Source organism: Anticarsia gemmatalis, chromosome 20 (assembly GCF_050436995.1).
Source record: "Anticarsia gemmatalis isolate Benzon Research Colony breed Stoneville strain chromosome 20, ilAntGemm2 primary, whole genome shotgun sequence".
NCBI classification, from domain to species: Eukaryota; Metazoa; Arthropoda; class Insecta; order Lepidoptera; family Erebidae; genus Anticarsia; species Anticarsia gemmatalis.
The window spans coordinates 6,955,943-6,982,976 of NC_134764.1; the positions used below are offsets into that span (position 1 = coordinate 6,955,943).

At 34.6% G+C, this 27,034-nt stretch overlaps 1 protein-coding gene across 1 annotated transcript; it reads left to right on the forward strand.

Annotated features, from left to right (window-relative positions):
- Positions 1 to 934: 934 nt before the first annotated feature.
- On the forward strand, positions 935 to 26,862 carry LOC142981661 (uncharacterized). Its single transcript, XM_076127706.1, has 2 exons — positions 935 to 1,279; positions 25,363 to 26,862. Exons 1-2 carry the CDS (start codon positions 1,122 to 1,124, stop codon positions 26,642 to 26,644), a joined length of 1,440 nt encoding a protein of 479 aa, XP_075983821.1. The 5' UTR covers positions 935 to 1,121; the 3' UTR covers positions 26,645 to 26,862.
- Positions 26,863 to 27,034: the final 172 nt, after the last annotated feature.

The following is a 27,034-nucleotide window of genomic DNA, read 5'->3' on the forward strand; positions in this document are numbered from 1 at the left end:
AGTAAAAGAAATCCAGCGTAACGTAAACAAAAAAGTAAACAAAACAAACCTTGACAAACAAAGAAAAGTTTAAAAAGAAGATATTGCAAATTATTAATTGGGATGATTCCTGACACTTCTGAAGTAAATCCCATTCAAGGTAAATAACTTCTCGAAACATCGAACATAAACATCGAATAAAACGCAATACAACTTATAAAACCAGTTACATTTTGATACGTAACATTGGCGTAAATATTTACAAAGAAACCTTCGTAACATTGTACCGTACCTATTTCTTATTTCTCTAATTCTAATACCTTCATATAACGTTTCAATCATTAAGCCAATCAATTTGCAGCAGAATTTAATTAACCTTCGATCCAATCCTTACTGGTTTCTTCAGACCTTGCTCGATCCATTGTCCTAACACAATCATTATTTTGTTGCAATCATAAAAGTCAAATGTTTTCTGATTTCTGATTCTAAAATAGAATGTTTTGGTCGAAACCACTTGAATTACGACGCCAGTAATGTTACGGCCAGTGTTTGACATTTCACGCCAAAAAAATGACAAATGAAATACAACGCCAGCACTGTTGACGTTAATCGTGAGATGATTGAGAAAGGTCTGGCGATTGTATATTCAGAGCCATTAGCTATGTTGCACATCTGTCTGCCTCACTAATCGAATGGGCGTTTTTAGTGGTTTTTAATTTGATTGTAACTTTCAAGATCACAACTAATCACAAGGTGCAATATGGGTGGCAGGATCGAAACTATAGCAACTGCAAACAAAACTCAAAACAAACCGCACGGTGCGAAATTTCACAAGCGATAAAACAAAAAGCCAGGATGTTGACCGACATTAGTTGTAGATTTATTTGTAGTGTCGCCAGTGAAGTACCGATGTCGGCGAGTGGGGGGGCGCCGCCACGCGCGCCGCGGCCGCTCGCCGCTCCAGCCAGCCAGTTGTCACACGACAGCCGAGCGAGAAAGACGCGGCCGAACCGACCTGCGTGTTCTCAAAAACTTTACGCGACTAACAACTGCAGTATACAAAAACAATTTGACTGAGAGTGTTCAGTTGCAAGTTCAAGTGTTGTGATAGTGATGACATTGTTGCGGAACTATCGTCTCTCATGTCTCCTAGACAAGCTCTGATGTCAGGGATGGACGCGAGAGACCGACTAGTGGAGGAGATTGTACTCCTAGCGCTGTTCCTGGTGTCGACTGCGGCCAACTCATTGGCTCTACTCGTTTTCTGCCGAAGGCCAGGACTTAGAACTATTTCCAATCGGTAAGTTCACTCTTAGTTTCGCTAACTTTACATAAAGTATGTTCCCCTGGTACTTAAGTCAGTAAACTTCAGTTGTTAAGACAAGTTATGCTTTACACCAGGATGCCACTCGACATTCAAGGTTAACGCGTTCCCAAAATCCAAAACCGTTAAATATTAATATCGTTACTTAAACTTGAGGTTTCACAAGTGATCGTCTATCAAAAACGTTCAGAAAAAACAAGTGAGAGTGTTTTAGGTGTCGTAAATAATTATTTAAATAGATTAAACATGAACGTTACCGGCGAAAGCAATAGTAAATCGACTTTCAACATATCTGATAATGACGATGATGCAAAAGTTAGGGTTGTAAAAGTGAATTGTTTAATTGTTGAATAGAGAACATAAAACGAATGCAACAAAACGTTAGAAACTTCGAGCGACGCGACGTTGCATTTGAAATGAGAGTTGTACTTTGTTTTTAATGAGGACCGCCTAAGCTCGGCCAACGGCCAAAACGGCCAGTATTATTAGACGAAGTGCCGTGGTCTTTACCTGCCGTACCTCTTTGAGTTTGTTTTGTGGCCGATATGCATGATTTATGATCCGTAAAGTCTGATTTGTTGAAGAATTTCAAAACATAATGCACAATCACATAGGTGATGCAAAGGATGAATATCAATGATTCGTAGCGTAGGAGCAAGGTTCTTTCTGGTAGAAAAACAATATGTTTGACTAGCAGAAAAGCCAATTAATTAATAAAATGCCATCCTAAATGATCACTTAACATTGTAAAAGATTGTAAACAATGAATTAGAAATCTGCAGTTCTCAGAAAACTTAAAATATGCTTTGTAGGATTAGAAAAAACCCAATATAGAAATTTATAAAGTTATTTATTCCACAAAAACAATGACTTTAACAACATCACTTGAAACTAATAATAATTCCTAAAATTGTACAAATTTTGACTCACAGTTGTCCAAAAATACATGATTTTGCAATTAACAAAGTGGAATAATGCATTAGAGTTAGAAGTATTCAAGACTTTTTGCTCACACGCTTCCCACGAGCGGCAGCGATGTTTCGTCAGAAGGTCATACTTATAGACTCGGTTTCCCATTTAAAACGTGAAATAAAAACTTATTGTAACGGTATCTCGACACTCGCAAATAAACCGCTCTAAAATCTAACCGCATACATTCTACATCAAATTGTTACTTCTAATTGGACTAATTTGTCTTGTGTGAAAAAGTAATGAGATCACAAAATAATTGCTCTGTTTAAAGCAATTTTGGTGTCGTTAAAACAACGCCAGACTATGAGAATAAAGTACGTACAAGAGAAAGTCCAATACCGACTGACCAGAGTACCAGGAGAGCATAATGTTAAAAGAGCTCTATAAGAATTACTTCTAAGTTGTTGCACCTTCATTTACTTGACCACATAGAATGTAATCGTTAGCCCACAGTATCGTTATCAGAATGACTCAAAAACCCAAATCACCAAGCTGATTACACAGTCCATACAATTCGGCCTTTGGTTCCGGTTAAGGCCGTCTCACAGTTCAAGTTCTTACTGAAATGATAAGGCCAGTCCAACAGACTGGAAAGCTATCAGAAAATTGCGCAATGCAGGAAGGTTTTATCCAATAGCCTTAGTTCAATGAATAGTAACGAAACTGTATTATTTGTTATCAAAATGTCAATTTAATATTTACAGTTGTATCAAGGCAAAACAATTGTATGTTTAGTCTGATAAGCAATCATTGGCCTGGCCAGATAATTATTAGGATGATATTGAATTGTTTGTCGACTACTGTATTGAATGCACTTACTGATATCCAAAGGTTACGAATAAATATGTTACGAATGAAGACATCGAATACAAGGTATGATATATACATGTTGATTGGAGTAAAAAGCCTTTGATTGGCCAATGCGAGATACTTATTGATCAAATCAAAGATCGAGATCGAGTTGATGCCAAACAAAAGAGCACAAGATAAATCTACAGAAATACGTTACTGGTTTTTATTTAAAATCTACCAGTCTGCATTGTTTACATGCTTCATTTGCCGAGAATTCCGTATCATATGTTGCTGTCTATAATGTTTAACAATCTTGTTTGTATTCATTAACAAGGTTTTTAAACTATAACGTGATTTTTACACACGTGAAATAACTATGAAAATCGTGGGAATTATGGAGGTTTTTGTCCGCAAATAGCTGATGGGCAAAAACGTCGATATTTTTGCTCATAATGGGACTTGTAGCACGCGAATCGAGTATCAAAAACTCTAATTTCGTGTTAAAGAAACTTGATTCTTGAGTAAAATATACGAAATTTGTTGATTGTAATGGAAAAACTTCCATAAAAACTAAATACAGTACAAAATCTATTGTTTTCACGGTGTTTTGAAGTCTGCATACCAAAGAAATGACTAGACGATGCACTAATTGTTCGTTTTATTACATTTTAATTTCTATATTGTGTCTAATAGCATTTTTAATTAGGATTCCTGATTAATTTGACAAGTCATTTTGTTATTCATTCATCAGTAGAGATGGGACAGCCAAGTAATCATATAGACTCGCAATCTTAGATTACGAAGTACTAGATCAAAAATGCCTTTTAAAAGTATCTGTTACATTCGAACCGTATCAACTACAATCATCACAAACCAACTGTGTAATTATTGGACTAAATGACTTCTGCCATTACAAAACTCATTAATGATCAGCTTGTATAAAAACAAACAATTCTTTTAAACTAATCACTTGATTCATATTGTCGTGCGCCATATTGGAAAATTTTAGACGGTTGAATTCAAGTGGCTGATGTCACGTATTGGTGGCAATCTGATCTTAACTGATAAGGCGAAAGGTTTTACTGGATATTGTCCTCTTTATATAATCCTTGCATACACGGCTAATGAAATTCTGATATCAATGGTGAGCATCGCTACTTGAATAATGTAGGTTAAGAGTTTTATGTATCCGAAATTAACAGCCAAGCTAATCCCATAATCCAATTTCAACAAAATTATTACATTGTGTTCCAAATATCGTTAATAACACGCATATTTTACCATTTTCCCATGCTAATATCTTCCTTAAACAATTTCATCCGATCAGTAGCCATGATTCATTCAATCCTGACCCCAAACGATTACCCGGCCAATTGTAAATGGTACAACAGGCGTGGGTAGCGCTTAACATTGGATGTAGTTTTGCAATTTGTCTGGTAGCCGCGGTTCATAGCTTATAATTGGATGCACTTGAAGAATTTGCATCACCGTTCCTTACTACATAATTTCTTAGAAAACCACAAATATATTATGCAGGTTCATGCACCATATGATTCTTCTGATCGATGACGAACACAATTTGTACAAATCATTCTCAAACCATCCTTGTCATTTACCATCGCACTGCTAAACGATTATAGAATATTGCTCTATGGTATTAGACTAAACCTATTTTATCTGCGCCACGTGTAAACTCAGATTTTGTATCAATCACGTTGCATAAATCACATGAATTTATGTTCAGATAATAATGATGTAAATTATTACGCAAGAATCTTTCGACCTGTGTTCAAAAATGCTATAAAAATGTTAATAAAACTTAAAATGACGTATGTGTCAAAGTTGTCATTATTTAAATTGCTCGTTGTACATTGTTTCAAAAATATTTATGTTATCATTGCAATGGAATTCTGCTTTTAACTTTATTACGGAATCACGACTGAAGATTAGCGCGAGTACAAACTTAGTACGAACAATAATTAGGTGTATTCAACTTGAGAAAAAATTGTTTGACTTTGGTTTTTTGGACTAGGTTTTTATCGCCTTCAAAAGAGTACAATATTATTTTTTATTCGAATTTCTTCATTAAACCAAAACATATTTCGATAATCCAGTTCCTAATTACATACGTAATGAAATATATTCCGTTTTAGTAACCCGTTTACACGTTACAAAATCGAAGTACGGTTACAAAAATATGTAAAATTCATTATCATTGTTTCGAGTAAATTGAGGAAATTTTCACTGATATTTCAGCGATAGTATTACTATCTAATCAATAATAAATTAACGGAAGAAATACAATGATTGATTTTCTTTGAATAATCCGACATTGGTTCAAAACATTCAAGGTTCACACGTTTGTTGTTGCCAATTTAAAAACACGTGTTGATTTAAATATTAAAGATATCATTCGGTCAATGTTTAACAATTAATATAAAATCGATTACTTCATTGATATCTAATTGAATTCGATAGTTTATCTATTTCGGAATGTTTTACTAGTTTTTACAAATAAGTTATAGTTGTCTTCATTATGTAAAGGTCGAGGTAATTAGTTTTGGCGCGGCGCCATTAGCATTATTTTTTAAATCGCTAGTGTTGCAATTTTACGATCGATTAAGTCCACGATCTATGATTTTGCCCTCTATCTTGGTAAATTTTGCTTTAGATGTGATGTCCATTCATATGAATTTTTACTTTAGGGTTGTTTATTATTAGTACAAAGGAATCAAATTCAAAAATTGAAATCATTTTATACCGTAATAATTTGTCTTTGAATGAAATAAACGTTAAAAAATATCTTTGAACTGTCATTTATTTTTATCTTCGCGTAATCTGCTAGTGAACACACGCTACGAGTGGTGTGAGTCAAATGCAATTGTAAATAAATCGGTGCAACGTAGCCAAGTAACCGTTATTATTGAATGGAAGAAACCTATTCGCTGAATAAACTGCGTGCAGTTTCAACCGATAATCCCACAAGTCATGTTTACAAGCTTATCTTAATTAACGGCACCTTTCATGCAAAATGTGCAGTAGAAATACCCAATAAAATACATTGTATATGATACTAGTGGTACTAGTAAATGACTCGATTATCCATTGTGTTCACATCACTAGTAGGAGCTAGTGTTCCATTTTTAAACTTTGCTTTTTTTTTGTTTTAGGGCTTTTGTTATTTGATTTGCATTAAGATTGCCAATGCAATTAATGGGGATGGTTATCGCACCGCGGCGAAATTAAGTAGATTTTTTAAAATTTAATTGCGAAATGTAAATAGGAAAGATTATAAATATTAAAGAGTGTTATCGCTAAATTCCTGATTAATAACGAATTTGTTAATGTGCATATAGATGCGTGTTATATAATTCAGTTCACGCAATAAGATTTTATTAGAAATTAATTGTTTTAGTAGAACTACAAATCATAATGGCTTCGACTATCTTATTGGTAATGTTTAAGTATAATTAATTGGATTCATTCACTTTTTAACACGTATCTTATGTAAATAGTTAACACAATGTACGCAATTTTCATAAAATACGCACGTCTCAGTCAATAGCCGATCGCCATATTTGAACAATGAAAATTGTAATTAATAGCGTTTGACGTCAAACTTCCATACGATTAAGCTTAGAACGAACAACATTTGTTCAAACTTTGATTAAATATACATTACTATCGAAACGCCATTTATTTTATCACCCAAATAATAAACAGGGCTCCTAACCCAGGTGTGCCAAAATTAAGAAAAAAAAACACTGTACCAACCTAATGGCAATATATTTTTTTTATGACAGATCATAACTCATTCAGCCTAGTCCAATTTGCTTGTAAATTACACAGTAAATGTATCAGTGGCCAGCTTTACTAACGAATGGGCTGTGGAATCGAATCTGTTGCCTAATGGTCAGTTTAAAAAGTAAAATATAATAAATTGCTTCGTCAACCTGTCATAGAATAAAAGCTTTTGTTACCGTTTTTCATCAGTACGTTTTAAAATGTAAATATTTCAAAGGTTAGTGTAATATGACGGGTATTCTTTTGTTGTTCGATCAATATTATTATATTTCTGAAGCCTGACATTGTGCAGGCCGCACGGATTGATTGTGTGTAAACTGTGTCAAGTATGTTTTACTACTTGGAGGAACTATTAGTTGCCAAGTTCAATAATAACCGTGTGTTTTGTTTGTGAGTACCTTTTTAAAATATGGGCCGCGTTATTAGCTATTAAACAGCCATGATGTTTGTTTAATCGTAAGTCGTGGAAGTCTCGCCATTTCTTTGCTTGTTTAAAGTAATTGAGATAACATGGTGTCGTAAGATTTCGTAATTGTTGTGTTCGTAATAAATGCAAACAAAATGTACATAATAATTTATTTCAGGGCTTATCTAATAAACTGCGTCAGTATGAGAAATAACATTTCAAATTTTGACTCGGAATTTCCTAGTTACTGTTATTTTTTGGTTTATTTCAACATTTCAGCAGGAAAAATACACACATACTGAATGTTTCGTATGGTAATACTATTAGATATCTTGGGTTTTCGAACAAGTAAAATTGGTTTTAATTAACATACATTCATAGTCAACCGAAACAGTTTAAATAACGGTCCGCTAGCTGTTACCTAAAAGTAATTAACCATATCTACAAACATAATTTTAAAACGTTACATTAGAGTCAAAATTTACGAGACCTTGGCCAGTTTCATCAATTTCCTTATCCAATGCGAATAAATATAAACAAAATACTAATAAACAACTTAAGTGCAGCTATTTAGTTGGGCAACACTAATGACGTTATCAACTAAAGTGACTTTCTAAGACATTTTCACCTTTTTACTATCTAAATGGGTACGTTGTACGTAGTAACATACTGGCTGGAACCAATATGTAAATGACGACAACATTTTAAAAAGTGGAACGTATTGACAGACACGAAGGAACGAAAACGAGGCATAGAGAATGAAAATTGATTTGACAGTTAAAAGCGCGGCAAAACTGATTGCACTGTTATATTATTATAATATACTAGCTGACCCGCGCAACTTCGCTTGCGTCACCTAAGAGAATGGGTCAAAATTTTCCCCGTTTTTGTAACATTTTTCGTTGCTACTCCGCTCCTAATGACCGTAGCGTGATGTTATATAGCCTTCCTCGATAAATGGGCTATCTAACACTGAAAGAATTTTTCAAATCGGACCAGTAGTTCCTGAGATTAGCGCGTTCAAACAAACAAACAAACAAACTCTTCAGCTTTATTATATTAGTATAGATTTTTCTACGTTAAAATTGTCTGAAACCGGACGCTTGACCAATATTAAGGTTTACATTTCATATCCTCTGAAATCATGTGACTGATTGCAACTGAAGACAATAAAACCTGCCGCAAAACAAAATACTGTTCACACGCCTTGACGTCACAGGTGATCTGATTTTATATCATCGACATTTAAGGGCATTGGGTATTTATAAATTTGCTGCATGATTAACGACGCCATGACGCGTTACTCAAATAGATCATAAACTAAACCATGTGGGTGTTCACCACATAGGTACGATTGACTGAACAACAACAAACTATCTATTAAAAATATCTTCCGTTCCGTTTCTTCGAACTTATTTAATTACATCTCATTTATATTAAACTATTTACGATTTAAATCATTCAAATAGAGCTTATAAACATTTTTGGAAATGGAACGTTGAACTAAGTGCAGGGTTTATTCTTGTTTTTCTGATCCCAAATAACCTTCAGAGTATTTGAAGGAAAGGTATCTTTGAAGTTCGAATTTCAGTATAAACTAAATTTAAACCGAAGTTTATGAGTAATCGATTAATTTTATCGATACAGATAGTCGATTTGCGAGATAGACTGGTTGCATGACAAATGAGTGATGTAGGTAGCTTTCGTTTGTGACTTTCCATTCGTTGGCATTCAAACGTTTTGTTTTAAACTTGATTGTAGATTAATGACAAAGATAGTGTTGTACAATGTACTAGGTATTTAGAACATTACTATTATTTACTAAATATTCATCTGGATCCAATTAACATTATAAAATGTTCGAAGTACTACAAATTAATGCTGAACTCGTGTAAAGTTCAATAAACTACATTATATGTTTTAAAATTAAAATTTATTTGACTTCTGACTTTTATCGTAAGAACTCGGCTTTGCATTGTAACACGAGAAAGCTATTTGACATTAAGATTATACAGAATGGAATCTAATGAACCACGTAAATGTATAAGACGTACTTTTCTTTGTTAAGAGTTGAATCAGAAACTCGTGTTGTTGAACTTAAAAATATATTTCAAAGAGCGTCTGGTGCAATAGGTCCATAGACAGCTTATTATTCGAGCAACTTTGACCCAGTTAAAAATTTGGCTAACATTCTTCAGGTAATCATAGAATCTTTGAGCCGATTGTTGCTATATAAATTGGTACATACATGTCATCGAAACGTACATAATACGCCGTATCATATATCGATACAAGGAAGAGTGCGTAAGTAGTTCAAAGTACAGTAATAACATCGTCACGGCCTTTTTACTTTATAGGGAAACAGATGTCCCGTCTATCAAGATGTTACAAATATTTCGAATTGCATTATTGTTACATATCAAGAACATCATTCTCCAATATTTTGATTACACAAGACTATTAGTAACTGTTACTTAATTTGCTAGTAATACAAACGTAATTTAGTAAGGCGTGTCCCAACACTCAAGATTGTCTATTATTCGGTTTGAATTTCGAATGTTTATGAACTCGTGGTTTTATTTTTAGAACGGCAGGATGCTTTGATTTAGTGAGGCAAAGGAAATGACTCTGAGCCACACAGTTTTGGTATGCAATAGCATGAAGGTGAAATAATTTTGTAGGCAAATTATTGCTTTAATTTAGTTTGTAATTAAGTTAATTAGATAACCTTGGGTTTGCTGAAGTTGCATTATAAAGTAGTCGGTCTGATTCGCTACTTTGTGTTTATATGTGCTAGTAATACTTACTAATTTCTTTGTTGTTAAGCTATGATATACAATAAAATACTAAATAATAAAATTAAATGCATATTTACTATGCCAAATAATTATTTTTCAACTTGAAAAATACAAACTGGTATAATTATCTCAATTATATCGTACAAAAAGTATTTATAAATATGATTTTATAGAATATTATTTTCTTGTTTATAAAACTAGTATGAAAGGATTTAAAAGTAAGCTAACGAGAATTTTATTTATGAACAAAAATATATTACAAATTCGATAAACAACATCACTAGCAAAAAAAACAAAAATTATTAAAAAAACAGATTTATATCTTCAAAAAAATTTGGTTGTGTTTCTACAACACGGCCGTCTAATATATTAAACGTAGAACATTTTTCTTTTACAAACACAATAGGCAAACATTATCACAATGTGTTGTAATTTTTTCACAAAGGATATTCTCCGGCAGTCCATAGTAACAGACTTGGAGTTGAGTGGGCAATACTTATAGACTTTGCACCTATTTTAATTCTTCGAGTGGGCAAATAAATTGGATTGTGGCAATTACAATGTTCAAAATTAGATCAATTCCGTGATGTCATTCTTGTCACAACAACACTAATATAAAGCACATTACCCTCCATTTGTTCACAGTCGGTTAAATAAAAAAAATTGAAAGATAATAAATGACTTTTGCCATAATTAAAATAAAATTCCTTTTAAAATGCGGGATGTATTAAAATGGAAAAATGTATTAATTTTCATATTATTTTTTTCGATTGAACAACAGGATATTGGAAGCCCAGAATAACAAGTCTCTCATCATGATTAATGTAAGGGTAATCAATATAATTCTATAGAAGTCATTTAAAAGATTACAGTAATTAATATTACCTGACAATAAGCGGAGGCTATTAGCCATTGATTTCACGGTCAAGACGCCATTGTTAACTCGAGATTATTTTTCGCATAATGTCTTAAAAAATTGCAACATCTTTTTTTTTATTTAAAAAATAAGCCTTTTGTTTCTTCGTACACAAGATCGTAAACGAAATTCAGAATCTAACTGCTAGTCAATAAAACTTTACTACTTAGATACAATTTCTAAAACTGGCTTATATCAAGTCTCATAGTCATAAAATATCTTAGAATAAACCAATAAAATTAACCAAAAATATGATAAACTGTTTGCAAATTCAAATACGAATCCCTGCAGTCACGAATTTCGGGCTAAATCGAGATAGGTTCGCATGTCGTCCGACCATTTACATGTCACTCACTAAATCTGTTTCCATCCAACGTTGTAGGGACTTTTTTCTATAAAAAACCTCGTATTTCATATGTCAAAACTGCATGTCGAAAACTATCAGGTATATTTTCAACATAACTGTATTATGGAACATAAAATCCGCCATTACGTACTCGCTCTATTACTCCTTGTAATTCTTAAACCATTGCCTTTTGTTAAACTCCGGCCTCTAAGTAGCTAGCAATTAATACCAGCTTTGCTTTCACAGCCTTTGGCTTGACATTGCTAGCGCAATTAAATAATTTTGTAGTTCAGATAATTGAGCAATTTGTACATGCAAAGGGAATAAATTGTTTCCTATTGCATTACAATTCACATCACATACATTCTACTCATGGTTATTAAGCATTAGAGAACGAACTGCCGATTTGAGCTCAGTTTTAAAAACAAAAAAGTTTTCGAAATTCAAGTCATAGTTATTCTATTGTTCTTTTTAGTGACGTACCTAAATGTTTTACAACTGCTATTCGTTGGAATGCGTTATAAAATAACGTTTATATTATAAAACTTATATACAGCAATCTCATGTCCTAAGTCGCTGTAATTGAGTTACTTTCGATTACAAATGTCACTGATAGCGTAAATTCCTTACGCAAGCATATTTGATGCAGAAACATTTATAAAACATCACGTTCTTATAACAAGATAAATAAGAAATACACTGTAAAACGCTATATTCTTGCGTCAGAAAACGATGACTGTGATATTCGTGTGTCTTGAATATTAGTACGATATCTGTCCCATTTAATTTTGATAGTAAATCATAATAATTTATTGAATTAGGTTATAGACTGTCAACAAATCATAAGTTAGTGTTGTTGTACGATTAATAGAATGAGTCAGCCGCAGCCATTGCCACCTGGTTGTGTCATTGTAAAATATTTGGCAGCAATCGTCGTTCAACAAGTGTACTTAGTATAAACACTTGGTCTATCTGTAATCGTGAACTGATTTCTTAATTAAATATTGTCTGTGTTGTAACCTGATAATAGAAGTTATACAACAAAATCTATAACGGTTATTCTACAATAATTGGTATCTTTGAAAATAGTGTTTGACATGTAAGTTTGACGTCACGAATCCGGGTGGACATCACTATTAATTGCAGGTTTTTTTTTCATCTATGGTCACGTCATTGTTTTTCTTGAAGTAGGGCCGTCACTTAGTAATTAGTGCTGGTCGTGTGTTCTCAGAAACAATTGATATTAATTGCTTTAGTACTTTCCAGTTATCTGTTTGTCTTACAATTATTACAAGGCTTTTAGACGGTAGCTATCTAAATATTGAAACAATCGTAGGTTTTAGTACTACATTAATCATTTACAAATTACAAAATAGAAGGAAGAGAACGATAAAGAATTTTATTTTCTTTCTTATAATGAAAAGCTTTCAGTAACTCACGATTGACTTATATTATTACAGCGGAACCCATCAAATTAAATCGAGTAATCGTATTAATCTATCGTACGATAATAATACAATTATCTTACTAAAATCATCTTGTATATGGCTGTAATTATTTTATTAAATTAATTGAAGAGTAGTCGATTATCTTTAGTTAATTATTTCTAATCTTAACGAGAACTAGTAAATTTGCCGTGCCTCTACATTGTAAATTAGAATTCTGAAAGGAAGCGAACACAATGAAGGAATCAATCAGTAATGGATATCGGAAATCAATGTTACGTTTTCCGCAACTGTCATTCTTTGTCGGTTTTTTTGTGTGTTGATTAATAGTGCATTGTAGAGTTCCTGATTGAATTTGTTAACTTTCAAACAAGATAAAATACGCATAGCTAAAAAGCTAGCATAACATAGCTAGCTAGCCATAGCAAGCTAAAACTATGGCGTAACTAACACGTCAACTCGTTAAAATAAATACAAACTAACTCTCCATAATGACTTCTTTTCAAAGCAAAGGAATTTCAAATACAGCCTTTAAGCGAATACCGATGGTAGTCGAGTAATTAAATATAATCGACTTTTTGCCCATCACTATGGGAAAAGAATACAAAGGCTTTATCACGTGTCATCTAAACGATAGCAATCACTATTTCCATTAAGTTGTCATCAGGGACAACGCAAATCCCTTTTTATGTTAATTTTGTAAAAAAACAATACATTTATTGATTACTTTTGATAGTACAATAAATTATGTATTTACACAAAATGAAGTTATTACTCATACATTTTTAATTTTCAAATGCTTACGAACATCGTTTTATAAATTACTATCATGAACTATTGACTCGTATATGATACCATCAAGACAATTCTTGCAAAACACGTGCCTTTATAAATTAAATAGATGAAGGCCATTATAATAAATGTGATTTTTAAACTATTTTCTTAAGTAATTACCTTTTAATCCGGCTAGAACACGAGGTCTTGCCAGGTGGGTCTGGGCTTGCCTTCACAGCTCACATTGACCTATTTCACTGCACTACCGGTATTATCTGAAAAGCAATTTTCATATTCACTATACACACAAAAAAGTACCTACGATGTTAATGTATTCGATTCATACGCAAATTAATTATTTAAAACGATTCGTTTATTGTATGTCATATTTAATTGGACATCGGAATATTCCTATCCATATTCGTATTGGGTATCAAAATAATGCATTCAATAATTTGTAAATGTCATCGAAGCTGCCAGTAGCAGGCAAGTTTGATTTTAGAATGAATTTATTTTCGCGCCTTTTGTTCTTTTTTTTTTAATGTGATGCTGTACAAGTTATTTCGCAGGTCAGTTTACGTTCATTACCGCAAACAAACTAGTTGCTAACCGCATTAGCCTTGAAATCTGCAAGCGATTTTTATTATAATAAGTTATTTGAACTCGTAAATACACCGACAGGCCTGACTCACAGGTAATAAACTTCATAGTTATGTAAAGTAGATTGAGAAAAAACTAGTGATTGGTCGGAAAATAATCGATACAAATAATTGACGCTATTGTGTTTTTATATGATTCAAGTCTCAAGATCTATATTCCACGACTGACTTAATTAACTCATGTACGATAAAGATAAACTTTGGCATACTAACGAGACCTATGTTGATTTATTTACATTATTCTACGTTTTTCTAAGTGACTGTTACTATGGAGAAAAATATTGTAGACATAAAAGTAGTATTTAGTACATGCATGTTGAACTAACTTTAATAACGCGAGCTCAGCTGAAAAGAAAAACTTAAGTTTACACTGCCTACTTCTTTTCTAACAGGGCTGACTGCATAATATTTTTTAATAACAATTTTTTCCTCAAACTCTTCAGTACGTCTCAAAAGAGATTCAGAAACGAATCGAATGAAATAAGTCCCAACAATTTCGACGTGTCATTAAAAGCATTGCAATTAACACAACAGTATTTTTATTACTAAGATCATCGCAATGTCAAATTCGAAATCATTTCACTTAAACAGTATATTTTTCAATCTGTGGTTCGTAAATTAGAGGCTTTAAGTATCAAATTGAGGTCGTTGCAGCCCTAAGAATTAGGTCAGAACTGTCCGGTATTCATGCCAGCGGGTGAAGGTGAGCGATGTATACAAAACAATAACAATTATTATAGAGAAAGCTATGCACCCTGAGTGCATATACCTTCACACTGCAACCTGAAGGTTTTATATAATGACCATGTCATTTAGTAGTGGAAAAGGTTTGAATAATCGGCGCCCTTGTATGTTCGTGTATTAATCTAATATTGGTCTTCGCTTTTGTTCAACGGGTGGGAGTTTAATACTCTATTTTATTAATCGGTTTAATTGTTCCAGTAAGTCTGTAGTAACCTAGTTTTAAAAGCGTCTAAAGCTAACATTTGCTTTACGTTAAGGTAAGTTGTTTCAAATCTAATTGATATACAAAAGGAAGGAAAACTCGTTCGCAAAATTTTCTCATTTGCATACTCTTTGAAATGTCTCAGACATTTTTTGGGGCTCAACATCCTTTGTGAATTTTGACAACTGCTATTTTTGGTACAATGGTGTACGAAATAGTTCTTATTTCGATTTTTTATCAACCATCTCCCGCCATTTTGGCATCGTGAACAATGGCAGCCGCTTCCGTCGACCGAACCTATTGTATATTGATAAAACACGCGGTGCTCGAATGATACTGAATAGTCTGAATATTACTTGCACTTGGAAACTAACAGGTTTCAAGAAATAGTTGTTTACTGAAACTCTACAATGGTATTGTTCAATAAGTATGTATTGTGAAAAATGACAACAATATAGCGGAAAATTTTATTGTTTGATCTTAACCTTTTTAATACCAAAGAGTTTTAAATATTTTTAGTTTTTCGAAGCTGTTTGAGCTTGCAAAATTGTATTTTCTGTTAGCCAGTAATTAAATTGTCTCACGCAAAAGCGTGTAGGCCGTTTGTTAGTGACACTTAGGCTGTTGGCCAGCAACAGATTTCAAAAGACTACAAGTAAATAAATAAGTTTTTGCGATAATTATCAAAGACAATAGTTTAGTCATAGCTATATTTATTATTTCTGATTGACAGCTATCAGTTGCCAACGACTTGGCGCTATGCGTAATTCCTTTGCCACAAACTATAAATCATCAACAAACGATGATATATTATTGTCTATAGTTTATTTAGACATATATTTTTATAGATTTCTTATATTCCTTTGAATGAGTAATAAAATAATCGTGTATATTAATGTGATTAATAGTAACCTTTAAAAAATCTTAGTACATTGATCTCGGCATCCGTTTGCCTACATAATTACAGCGAAATAGAACATTATGCCAAGTTCCTTTCACTCTTAACGTATGCTAATTAAATCTCTTTGTTCGTATAAAACTCAACACTATCGAAACTTGATATTTCCTCAATTCAATTTTATTAATTCGCGACCACGAAGGTTAAGCTAAACCCTTTTATTAAAAAAATATTGAGCATTAAATTATTCATAAACAAGTTGATCAAACATTTGACATTTTATAATTGCTATTTTTAATCTGTGGAATTTCTAAATGTCATTGTACTTTTGATTGGTGTGAGAATCTGGAAATATAATAACCACGTTTAGTAAATTTTCAATAAAAAAACGTCATTCTAATATGTCGTCTTTGTACAAAATGGCGGTTCACCTTAAATGATTAGTAAAAATGTATTAGTAACAATGAATTCTAAGGTTAAGGTGAACAAAGCCTTGACTGAACATCTGTCTCATGAGTGTTTGCAAATCGATCGATAGCGATCTACTTTATGCCAAAATTACCACTTGCAAGAGGAAAAAACTCGGTATTCCCCACGACAATCGCTTTTGTTACGTTCTCAGTAACGCATAAATAATTCTATATGTAGATAAAATCGAAACTACATTTTTTAATTAACTCCAATCGTTGCAATTGAAAACAATCAAAAGACATTGTTCCGCGCACGCCTATTAAATAAAATTAAATAGTTCTTGTCTATGATCTCGAGACAGATATAGATAGTTTTTTTTCAAGGAATTGCGTTGCGTTGTTCCTTTTTTTGCAATGGCTTGCGATATTAATTTTGCAATTATTTTGTATTTACGAAATAACTTTATTATTTCAACAATGATTAATTGCGGCGATATTATATACTACGTTATGCGCTATGACTAAAAGTAAATAAACATTATAGTATGTATACTAATTTGAACAAATGTGTGATTTTTCTTCGCACTAAAAAACGTTTGTACAGGTGTTACAAATGTTATTGCATGGCGATAATAATTTATCGACATACACAACATTATTTATATTATACATTCCATATAAAAATAAAACATTATTTTACATAAAATATTTTATACCATGCTTTATGCTTTCACGTTCACAACTATTTGAAAGCCACTATGCTGTACATTGGTTCCTACCTTAGATTATAATTATCAACACGTTACGCCAAAGCAGCAATGTACTGAATAGTCACCGGTTGTTAACCAAAACGATATTTGAAATCCTAAAATGCTTTGTACATGGAGTTAGATAATAAAAATTACATTATTCAACGTATAAGAACATGAAGGTCTCACGTAGGCTTGCATTGATATGTAACAAGTCAAAATCATTTGTATTCTATACCAATACACACTTTAATATCAAACAAAGATCGTCGACTTATTAATTCTTATATTTCATGAATATGTTTATTGCGTGATGTAACATGAATAAAAAGACATGTGTCATAATGTTTTAGAATCGAGTATCTGTTGATTGAATTCATATTTTTCTTGTTTAATAATATTCATTAATGATGTCTTTATTACGTTTCCAATATGAATCTAATTCTAAGTTTCATAAATATTTGCCGTAAAGTTTTTCCATCCTTGCAAGTTTCGCGCGGCAAAAGAGTTTCGTGGAAAAATTGGGCAAGGGGCAACGACTTCGCGACAGTTCACGAGGAAATATCATCCAAATATAATTCCATATAATAGAAAAAAAGAAGACTAAAGATGTCGGTTAAAAGTAGACACTTTTAGAACAAATCAAGGTTGTAAAAAAACTAATTGATACTTTCCTTCCGCATTTTTTCGAGAACAAAAACAAAAGTAATTTATGTAACAAATTCTACATTTAATTAAAGCAACCACAAACAGTACTTTTTTTCTTTTCAAACTCTTTAAATGTAACCTTCGATGATGTCCGTTATTTATTGTCTTTGCGTATTTGCTTGCGTTTGCATGTTCAAAATAAGAACGTCATCAACGTATTACGTGCCAGTGTTAACAGATGAGGTCGGAAGTTCGTTTAACGGACGAAAAAACATATTAATGAACATTACACATTACTCTTCTTTAAAATGTGACAAAACAAAGCTTCAGGTAATTTTCTCGAGATTTTCTCTCTATATATTGGTTATTTGGTTTGACATCACAACTTTTCGTATTCAAACTGGATTCGTTGTTTATTTATTTACTCAATGACGTTTACAATGTAGAATCTTAATCTGTTTTTCGGTTAAATGACGCAACATTTACGTATATTATCGATTACAATGCGTAATCTTCATTTTTGTAATCGGCGCCATGAAATCACGTCAATTGGTAATGGAAATTTTAGTGTAACGATTAGGCATCGTAATGTTACTATTAAGTTTATTAACCCACAGTTCGTGCAAGAGAGAGTGCAGTTTCTAGTGTGGACTTGCGACGCGAGATACTAAACAGGTTTTGTTATAACCTCCACGACATATTATATATTATACGCGTGTATAGCTATAAAAAACTTCTAAAACAAACGAACAAGTAAAATCAAACAAAAAAAAATACCTTTTTTTAAAATATGAAAATGGAATTTGTTCCATAAACAATCTATAATATATGTCAATATCTCTAGGACAAGATGTATAGATATGAATGACCAAATGGCATTACTTGTCTACCCCTATGGGAAAGAGACGTGATTTTATCTATGTAATAACTACTAATATTAAAGAAATAAATCATACTACTTAATAAAAACATTCCACTCTTACTATTGTAGAGTTGCCAAGGCGTGCCTAATATTTCTGCCACTACATTAGGCTCATAATAATAGCGTATTACAGCCAAATCTGTTGGCAATTACATTCCATGACACCATACTAAAACTAATTGGCAGTTACGTTTCGGCTAACGTTCGTATGGATCCATAATATTTATTGCATTTTTATGAATGTACGTCAGTCAAGCTTCTGTTGAATATGAAACCTTTAACAAGATAAATGAAACAAAATAATCTTTCTTACCTTTATTTTTCAAATCGATGCCGATTAGGTCCGCCATTGTTACGATTTAAATTTAGAATTCGTTTTAATTTTTTTATTTAAATTGATCTTTTTTATAAAGACAGTTGTATTGTTTGAGACATTGGATTTTGAGACTAGTAATGCCAAAATGTCGCTCTAAATCTTGCGTGGGAGTTATAAGTATCTGTCACTATCTTTCTTTTTCAGTTTCATCTTCCAGTCTTTGGCATAGCAACCCATTTGAAGGAAATGGTAAAATAATATTTTTATACATTTATTCTGAGATGTTTGTAAACTTTATTTTTATGCGTGATAAAGCGGATATACTCAAACGGAAAATCCTTAAGTCCTACGATGTTTATCTAAACTGGTATTAATAATTAACAGGTTTAGAACAGTGATGCATAGTTTTATTGTTTGCGATGCTAATGATAATGTAGGCTGTAACCTACTGAAATTGCTTCCTTGTTCCTCGGTAGTGGTGGCCATTTAATCCCCCATTTATGCAACTTTGATGTTTATGCAACGTTTAGTGATTATGACAACAATACGGGAAGTATCTACTAACATAACAGTAAAACTCCCAATGTAAATACCTTTATATTGAATTTACTTAGTTACTAAACCCACATTTAACGATTCAGAATGCAGGTAAGCCAAATGTCATAAAATTCAGTACCTTTCCGATGCGATATTATTTTTAGCTCACCCAGTTCATTGATTCACACGGTCTTAGTAAAAGTTTGAAATGACATCACTAAAAAGAAAAAAAATATAAGGTTGCTAATTTTAAGAGTAGGTCAGTACGAATAGTATGTATAGGTAAGTGTACTTGTACATTTGGCGGGGTTGCTTGAGGCAAGAAGGCAACCTAATAAAGTTAAGTGGTTGGTAGATTCCACTTTTATGGCTGACAGTGACACGGTTAGGGGTAATATAACGGCTTAATTGGTCCACACTGGCCGCAGTTTGTTAGAATACATTTTAATTAATGAAACATGGAAAGATTTTAATAGAGTTGGGAAAACTAACGCGACGAAATGTGAAGAGAAAAGTTGAGAGTAGAAATTGAGGGCAATGGTCTTTGTTTATTTGTCCGCTAGTTTTGACAGATGAAGTTTTTATCACGAAATACAAAATTACATTGTGTTGACATTTACTGCAACTAATATGTTTTTTATCCACGACACATTTATCTTTATTGGCTTGTAAGAACATAATTATTTTATTTCGATATAAAACACGATATTTTGCGGAAATCGACCGCTTACTAACAAAGCGTTAATTTTTAATGATCAAATAATCTAGCAAAAAAACAAGTGGTCACTTCCGAATATTTTATCTCATGTCATTGCCGTGGCGAATATTAAAAAATAACATTGACCATAAATAGAACTGACTAAGTGCCACAGCCAAGCTCTCGACGAGTTTTTAAAAATGTAACAATATAAACAATACGAAGAATTATGATCTAAGGAGTTTGTTTTGCGCACTTTGGCCTCTCAAAGTCCTTACTTGTTTTTATTATAATTATAAATGTTAATTACCAAAATAACATTTTAATATATCCACTTCAGACGGATAATTATTCACACTACCCGTAATTCATTATCATAAATCACGGCTAATTATGCGGTGCGCAGATTTCTCAATTTTGCATACAAACTCACTAAATTGCAGACTGAACTAAATAATAAAAATGTAGATCATACTTTAAAAGTGACAAATAAACAGGAAAAGTAAACTTTGACAGAAGTCAAGGTTTGGCGGTTCGTCAATCATAATAGGTCTAGCCGTTTTCGAGATTCGCACGTGAACGACGCCTGGTATCAGCGACGAAACGCGATATTTGAAGAAAAAAATAACAAAATTATTTCTGTGTATCTCATGTTTTTTGATGATATACTAACGACTATCGCGTCACCTCTGGGGCACAAAGATATTAATAATGTTGAACATCGTCCTCCTTTCTGTGACGTCTCTTCCGGTACGTATGGGTAACGTTTCCAGCTATTTATGATACTATGAAGGTGTTAAAAAATATTGAAGTATTTTTCGACCTTAACCGTGGGAAAATTAGGTAATAACTGTTCTAAGTGCAGTAGCACTGGAATGAACCGGTCGTGAGATTTTACATCACATCCCCTTTGTGTGCTGTTCGCAATTTTTTCATATCCTGCTCTCAAACAATCAGACCACGACCGCCGCGAATGCTCAAAGAAATCAAAGAGGATGCTGGCACGTTGAGTTCTGCACGTTGCGTCCATTTGCTCGTCGAGCTAATAGCTTGATTTCGCAACCGAAATAGTCCCATCATATTCGCAAGGGATCCCGAAATACAACACTACATTTCCGCCCAAATGATATAACTAAAACAATATTAGTTTTTGTCTAACGCCGAGCATTTGACAACGTCACCTGTCTATTTGAAGTTTGTCAACGACCTTCGCTCATGTCAAGCGGAGATTGCAGAGAATTTGATATTTTCTTATAACTTTTTCATATTTTCCGGCGCTGAATTAATAGTTCGTAGAGGTTATTTATTTTATTATTTCAAAGTTGTAAAAAACAAATCGAATTGTACAAATTGCGGTTTTTTCCAAATGGTTTGAGTCCGTAATGATGCACATTTGAAGTTACTAGTCGTGATTGCATTTTGCAATCATAAAATCGTTCATTACTACACGGAATATAAAGTGAGCTTGTGTACTTAGTGTTATAGCAATATGTAATGAGCAAATAACTTGAACAGGTTTAGAATGTATCGCACTGGCGGGGTTTCCCCGACCTTGCGTTTTTATTTAGTAAACAACGACCTCTAAATACATCCAAATCTTTATGTTTACAAATTTGTGGCAAATATGCGTGTTTACATTACTCTAATATATTTTTATTTACTGCTATCAAAACAGTTCCTACATCTGAAGCTTGAAGGTAAACGAATTGAAAAGTTTATGACCCATGTGGTACTCGAACAACATTTCGTTAAGGTAAACAAATACTAATATAAATCTGTCGTTACTTTAAAAAATAAGAGGAAATATATATTTATTGCTGTCATAAAAATGATGCTCTTATATCTCACTTGACACAGATTTCTGCAAAAACTATAAATTTTCTCGAAGGTTTATAGATTTCAGTTAGCGAAATGACACTGGAGACTTTTTATATCGATACTTCAAGGTTGTGTTAACAGAGAGCTTCCGGAATGACAAGACTGACGGCTGATAGGAAAGTTTATAAACTTTAGTGGAATAAAGGCGCAAGCGACTTGATTTAGGTTATGCGTTAAGTCATTCTTCCTCTGAAGATGCGATATAAAATTTAATAAGACCTACCGTTCTTTGAGATCAGACCGTTAAATAATTTTACCCACGTTGTTTTTGGGCTTCTTCCAAAAAGTAAAGACTGGTTTCTAGCTTTCCATTCTTACTATATTCTACTCATCATCATAAATGGCATTTTAATATACGTTTGTTTCATAGATGTTTTCTTTAAAACTTTGTTTGCAAACTTGTTTTACTGTCGTTCCTAATTAGGCATCAGCGTTTATCCGACCATAAATCTTACAAGCATTTGCTTCCAAAATTTGCAGAACTGACATCATGAACATTACTTTGAGTACGTGTTGTACGTAATTGGCCTCGACATAGTAAAGAATTGCCTTTTGTGTTTAAAACAGCGAATAGGCAAAACGGTTTCACCTTTTATTATGGTCAAAAACCATTATGAACACCTTCACGGCCTACATGCAGGTTCAACATTAGATTTATATCTCGCAGAATAATTTAGGCGTTTGGATTTGGCTAAGAGTCAAATACAGTATCTGGTTTTGTATATCTCAAATCTAATTACTCATTTCAAGCTTTCTGTGCCATGAATCCCAGAACACTATTAAAATTAACTTCTGCACTGGTATAATGACTCGCTTTTACGCGTAAATTGTATTACAAGAACAACACAACCCTTGCAACGTAAACATTAATTGACATGGTTTTTATGCATGCCTTGAGTGCAATCATGGCCACTCATAGAATTATAATTTTCTAAGTGCATTATAATGCTTTTACTAGTCTCTAAGTCCACAATCCTTGGTTACACAATCTAACTTTAATCAAAGATGTATGCAATCGAGAACGATTCCGCCTCTAAGAGAAAAATTGCATGAATAAATGAATCTTTAAATCGATTTGATTTTCAAATTTCAATTCTCTTTTCATTCGAAGGTCTATGGGCGTCAATGTCACAGCTTTATATAACTTGCAAGGGCAATGTTTATCATTTATGTAAATAAAGGAACAATCTGGACGATAGATTAATAAAGATGGGATGTTCCGAAGGTTAGTTTATAGGGATGACAAACGATCAAGCCGGTGCATATGTTTCTGGAACAAACTATCTTATTTTAATGATGTCGCATTCTTTTTCAAGATCAAAATCTAATTCAGTTTTTTCTAGGACAATAACCGTCTGTGTATTAAATTTGAGAACATGCAGAGTCATCCAATTGAGATTCAATTTAGTCTCAATGTTATTGCTCTGTAATATCTTTATGAATGGAAAAATATTGAATATGAAATTGAGAAGAATTGGAATATCCGAAAACCAAATTGGTTTCGCTTTTTACGAAAAAACTTGATGACGCGTTTTGTCTACGTTTGTTATGATATCATTTGGGAATCGTGAAGAAAACTAACGTTTTAAAATCAAGTTTCTAGTGAATCAGAGCGCAACTGGTTTACAAATTTAGTACTGACGACGTCAACTTGAATAATAATGAGTCGAAATAAGATTGTGAATTGATTACCGACGATTTGAACATACGCAAATGTAAATTGATGTATACCTCAATAAAGATTTTCCCAGAAAATAAATTATTGAAATATTTTGGGAAAAAATGTAACTAAAGAACCCATTGGATATTCCATGGTTTTTCCACTTCAATATTTTATTACAATAGCCGTTCAAATGTAAGATTTTTAATTCAATTTTATAATAATTTTGTAACAATAACTACTTCCCGAATGTTATGAACGTGACTAATTGTTTATAGGACCTTAATGTACGTTTGTAAATAGACAGAACAACCTTCCCTTGAAAGTGTTGAAATATGGAGTGGCAAAGTATACCGACAGAGACTTCAAATAAACCCATAGATTAGTACTAAAATAGATATTTTTAAACTAAACTTCCGATACCTATATGTACACTATGCTTCCGTTTATCTTCTCATTAATAACAATAATAAATAAACCATCAGTTTTCTTTCAAACCATAATATTGATGGTATGTTTATTTATTCATAAACTACTTCAACGTCAAAGTGAACGTACTACGAGCGTAACTTAAAAATCTTAAGTTTAAGGTCGAATTTCCAAATATTACGGAATCCAAGTTTGATGACATTGGATTATCTTTAATTAGAACGAATCACGGATACTAGCCAAGTAAATAAAACTGTTTTATTCAAGAGGAAAACTTGTCTAAAACTGCAATCTTGTCTAGACGGTAGTGATCACGAACCGAACCGCGCGGTACCCAGACAAGTTGGCTTTGGATTAGCAGAATTACTGCACAGACCTTCCTTAAGCAATCACATAAATAACTAACTACAATTCGTAAAACAACATTTGATTATATTCTTGTGGTCTTTTAATGAATGGTTGTTGTAAACTTGGTAACCTCCATCGCATATTTCACTCATTTTTGCAACACTTATTTCGGACACGTGCAACGGTCCATTATTCGCAGCATCAGGACAATTGTAATTATAAAGATCTCGGCCGAATTGCGCATAACTGGTTTACGAAAGTACGCAGTTCAACATTATCTACCATCTATGAGTTGCAACAAGACATTAGCAGGATAAATGAGCGCTTACGTAAACCTAGGGGCTCGGTACTTCGCGTGCTAATCAATATCACCGAATTACTTTGTTCTGCTCGAGTCTTCGGCCCTACCTACGCGAGGTGTTCTTGAACGTTCCATGTCGGGTTCATGGGTTACTATTTTCGTTAACAATGTCGTGTGACGTAGCAATATGTTTACAAACAGTATTTCGTATTACTTGATCGACGCCGTGTTATCGTTGCAGCCGAACGTCAATTAATTTACGAATGAAATCTGCGATATACGACCTTTCTGTCACAACCTTGGCTTAATGGCGTTGTACAAACGTGAGGTGACCGCGTAAACATGCCTCGGAACCCAAATATTTTGCACTTGTTCATTATACTAATTTGGACTTTCTTGTTGTTACAGGTTTGTCATCAACCTACTGGCGACGAATCTTTTGACGACCTCCCTGCTTGCGCCCGCGCTGTTTGGCGAGCACTCGGCGAGGGAGGACACTGCGTCCTGGATGGAAGCCGGAGACGCGGCGGCGGCGGCGTGCAGCCTGGCCGCCTTGCTGTCGGTCATGCTGATCGCGCTGGACCAACACCACGCGGTCACTGACCCTCTGCGCTGCCACACGCGCCTGCTTCAGCGCCGCCCCGCCGCGCTTTGCGCCGCTACCTGGCTGGCCGCTGGCGTCGCCGCATCTCTCCGCGCCGCTATCGCAGTAGTACGCCACTTCTACCCCCTCGAGCCCGCCGTGCAGGGAGTCGAGCTCGCATACTACGTCGTGTACTTAATACTAGGAGTAATTACACCCATCGCTATCGTCTGCATCATGTATGCAAGAATTTACCGCGCGGCGCGCTCCTCTGGTCTGAGAGCGCGAGCGCACGGTGCCAGCGCACTGCAGTTACACGAACCACCAACGATACTACCCGACCTCGCCGAGGAAGGAGAGGGTCTCACCCTAAGAATTGATGGGCCAGAGAGCTCTGTCGCTGTGGATAACGACCGGAAATTCGGTCCATTCCTGCTTCCGCCGGAACGACCAATCCGCTGTCCATCAGTGGCCAGTTTACGCAATTCCCGTAAGGAAGGCAAGTCTAACGAGGATCTCAGGAAAGGGTTGCCGGCTGTGAGCTCGGCGCCCTCACTCGCGGCGCCACTGCTCGCAGTGCAGCCGCGCACGCCGCAGCCTTCACAGGCTGGATCCAGAATCACATCGATCCGATGTCGCATATCAAACGCGTCATTGTTTCGGTATAGAGAAGAATCTCGCGCTGCACGCGTCGGTCTGCTCACCGGTGCCCTAGTGATGCTGCACGTCCCACACGCGGTAGCCGCTGTGGTCTCTGCGGCGATGCCGGGCCTGGCCGACTGCGCGCGCACTCCATCGCTGGCGCTGCTTCTGCTCGCGTCAGCGGCATCACCGTTCCTATTCGCGCTGCGTTCGCGGCGTGTGCAAAGAGAAGCGCGTCGGCTGTTGCTGCCGGAGAAGAGCGCGTGGGAGCGAGCGTCTCGCGTGGCCAACACGGCCGCGGAGGACGGGCAGCGGGCGCGCGCCGCGCTGGAGCTCCTGCGCACGCTGTCGCCGGGCAGCGGCAGCGCCGACACGACGACGGCGACGGGGAGCGAGGCCGGCGCCTGCCGCGGCTCCTTCAGCTCGGGCGGCAGCACGCAGCTGTCGTCCGCGTCGGACGAGTGACCCGCGCCGCGCCCCTCGCGGGTGCGCTTCGCCCCGCGCCCCACCGCTCTACTCATCTGTGATACTAGGCTAAGCCGCAACGCGCTCGGCGCGACCGTTAGACTGATTTAGTATTAAGTTAATTTATTGTGTCCATGTACCTTTCCGCTGAGCGGAGCCAATTTTTATTACCTGATATGTGTAAGAGAACATTAAATATGAATTGAAGTGAAATATAATGTGTAGTTTCAATTGTGACCCTAATAGTGGTCGCGGTTCGCCACCAAACCGCGACGCAGTATTAGCATGTAAATGGAATAGAAATGTGAAGGTTGACAGTGAAGTAAGATTGCTAGTTTCAAAACATTAGAAAACTGTAGTTACAAAAACAGCTCTGGAGACAAAGCTATA

Excerpts from the sequence above, each read along its gene's own strand:
- LOC142981661 (XM_076127706.1), top strand. The coding sequence starts at position 1,122 with ATGTCTCCTAGACAAGCTCTGATGTCAGGGATGGACGCGAGAGACCGA. Across the intron at positions 1,280-25,362 it reads CTTAGAACTATTTCCAATCG|GTTTGTCATCAACCTACTGG; the intron begins GTAAGTTCACTC and ends TTGTTGTTACAG.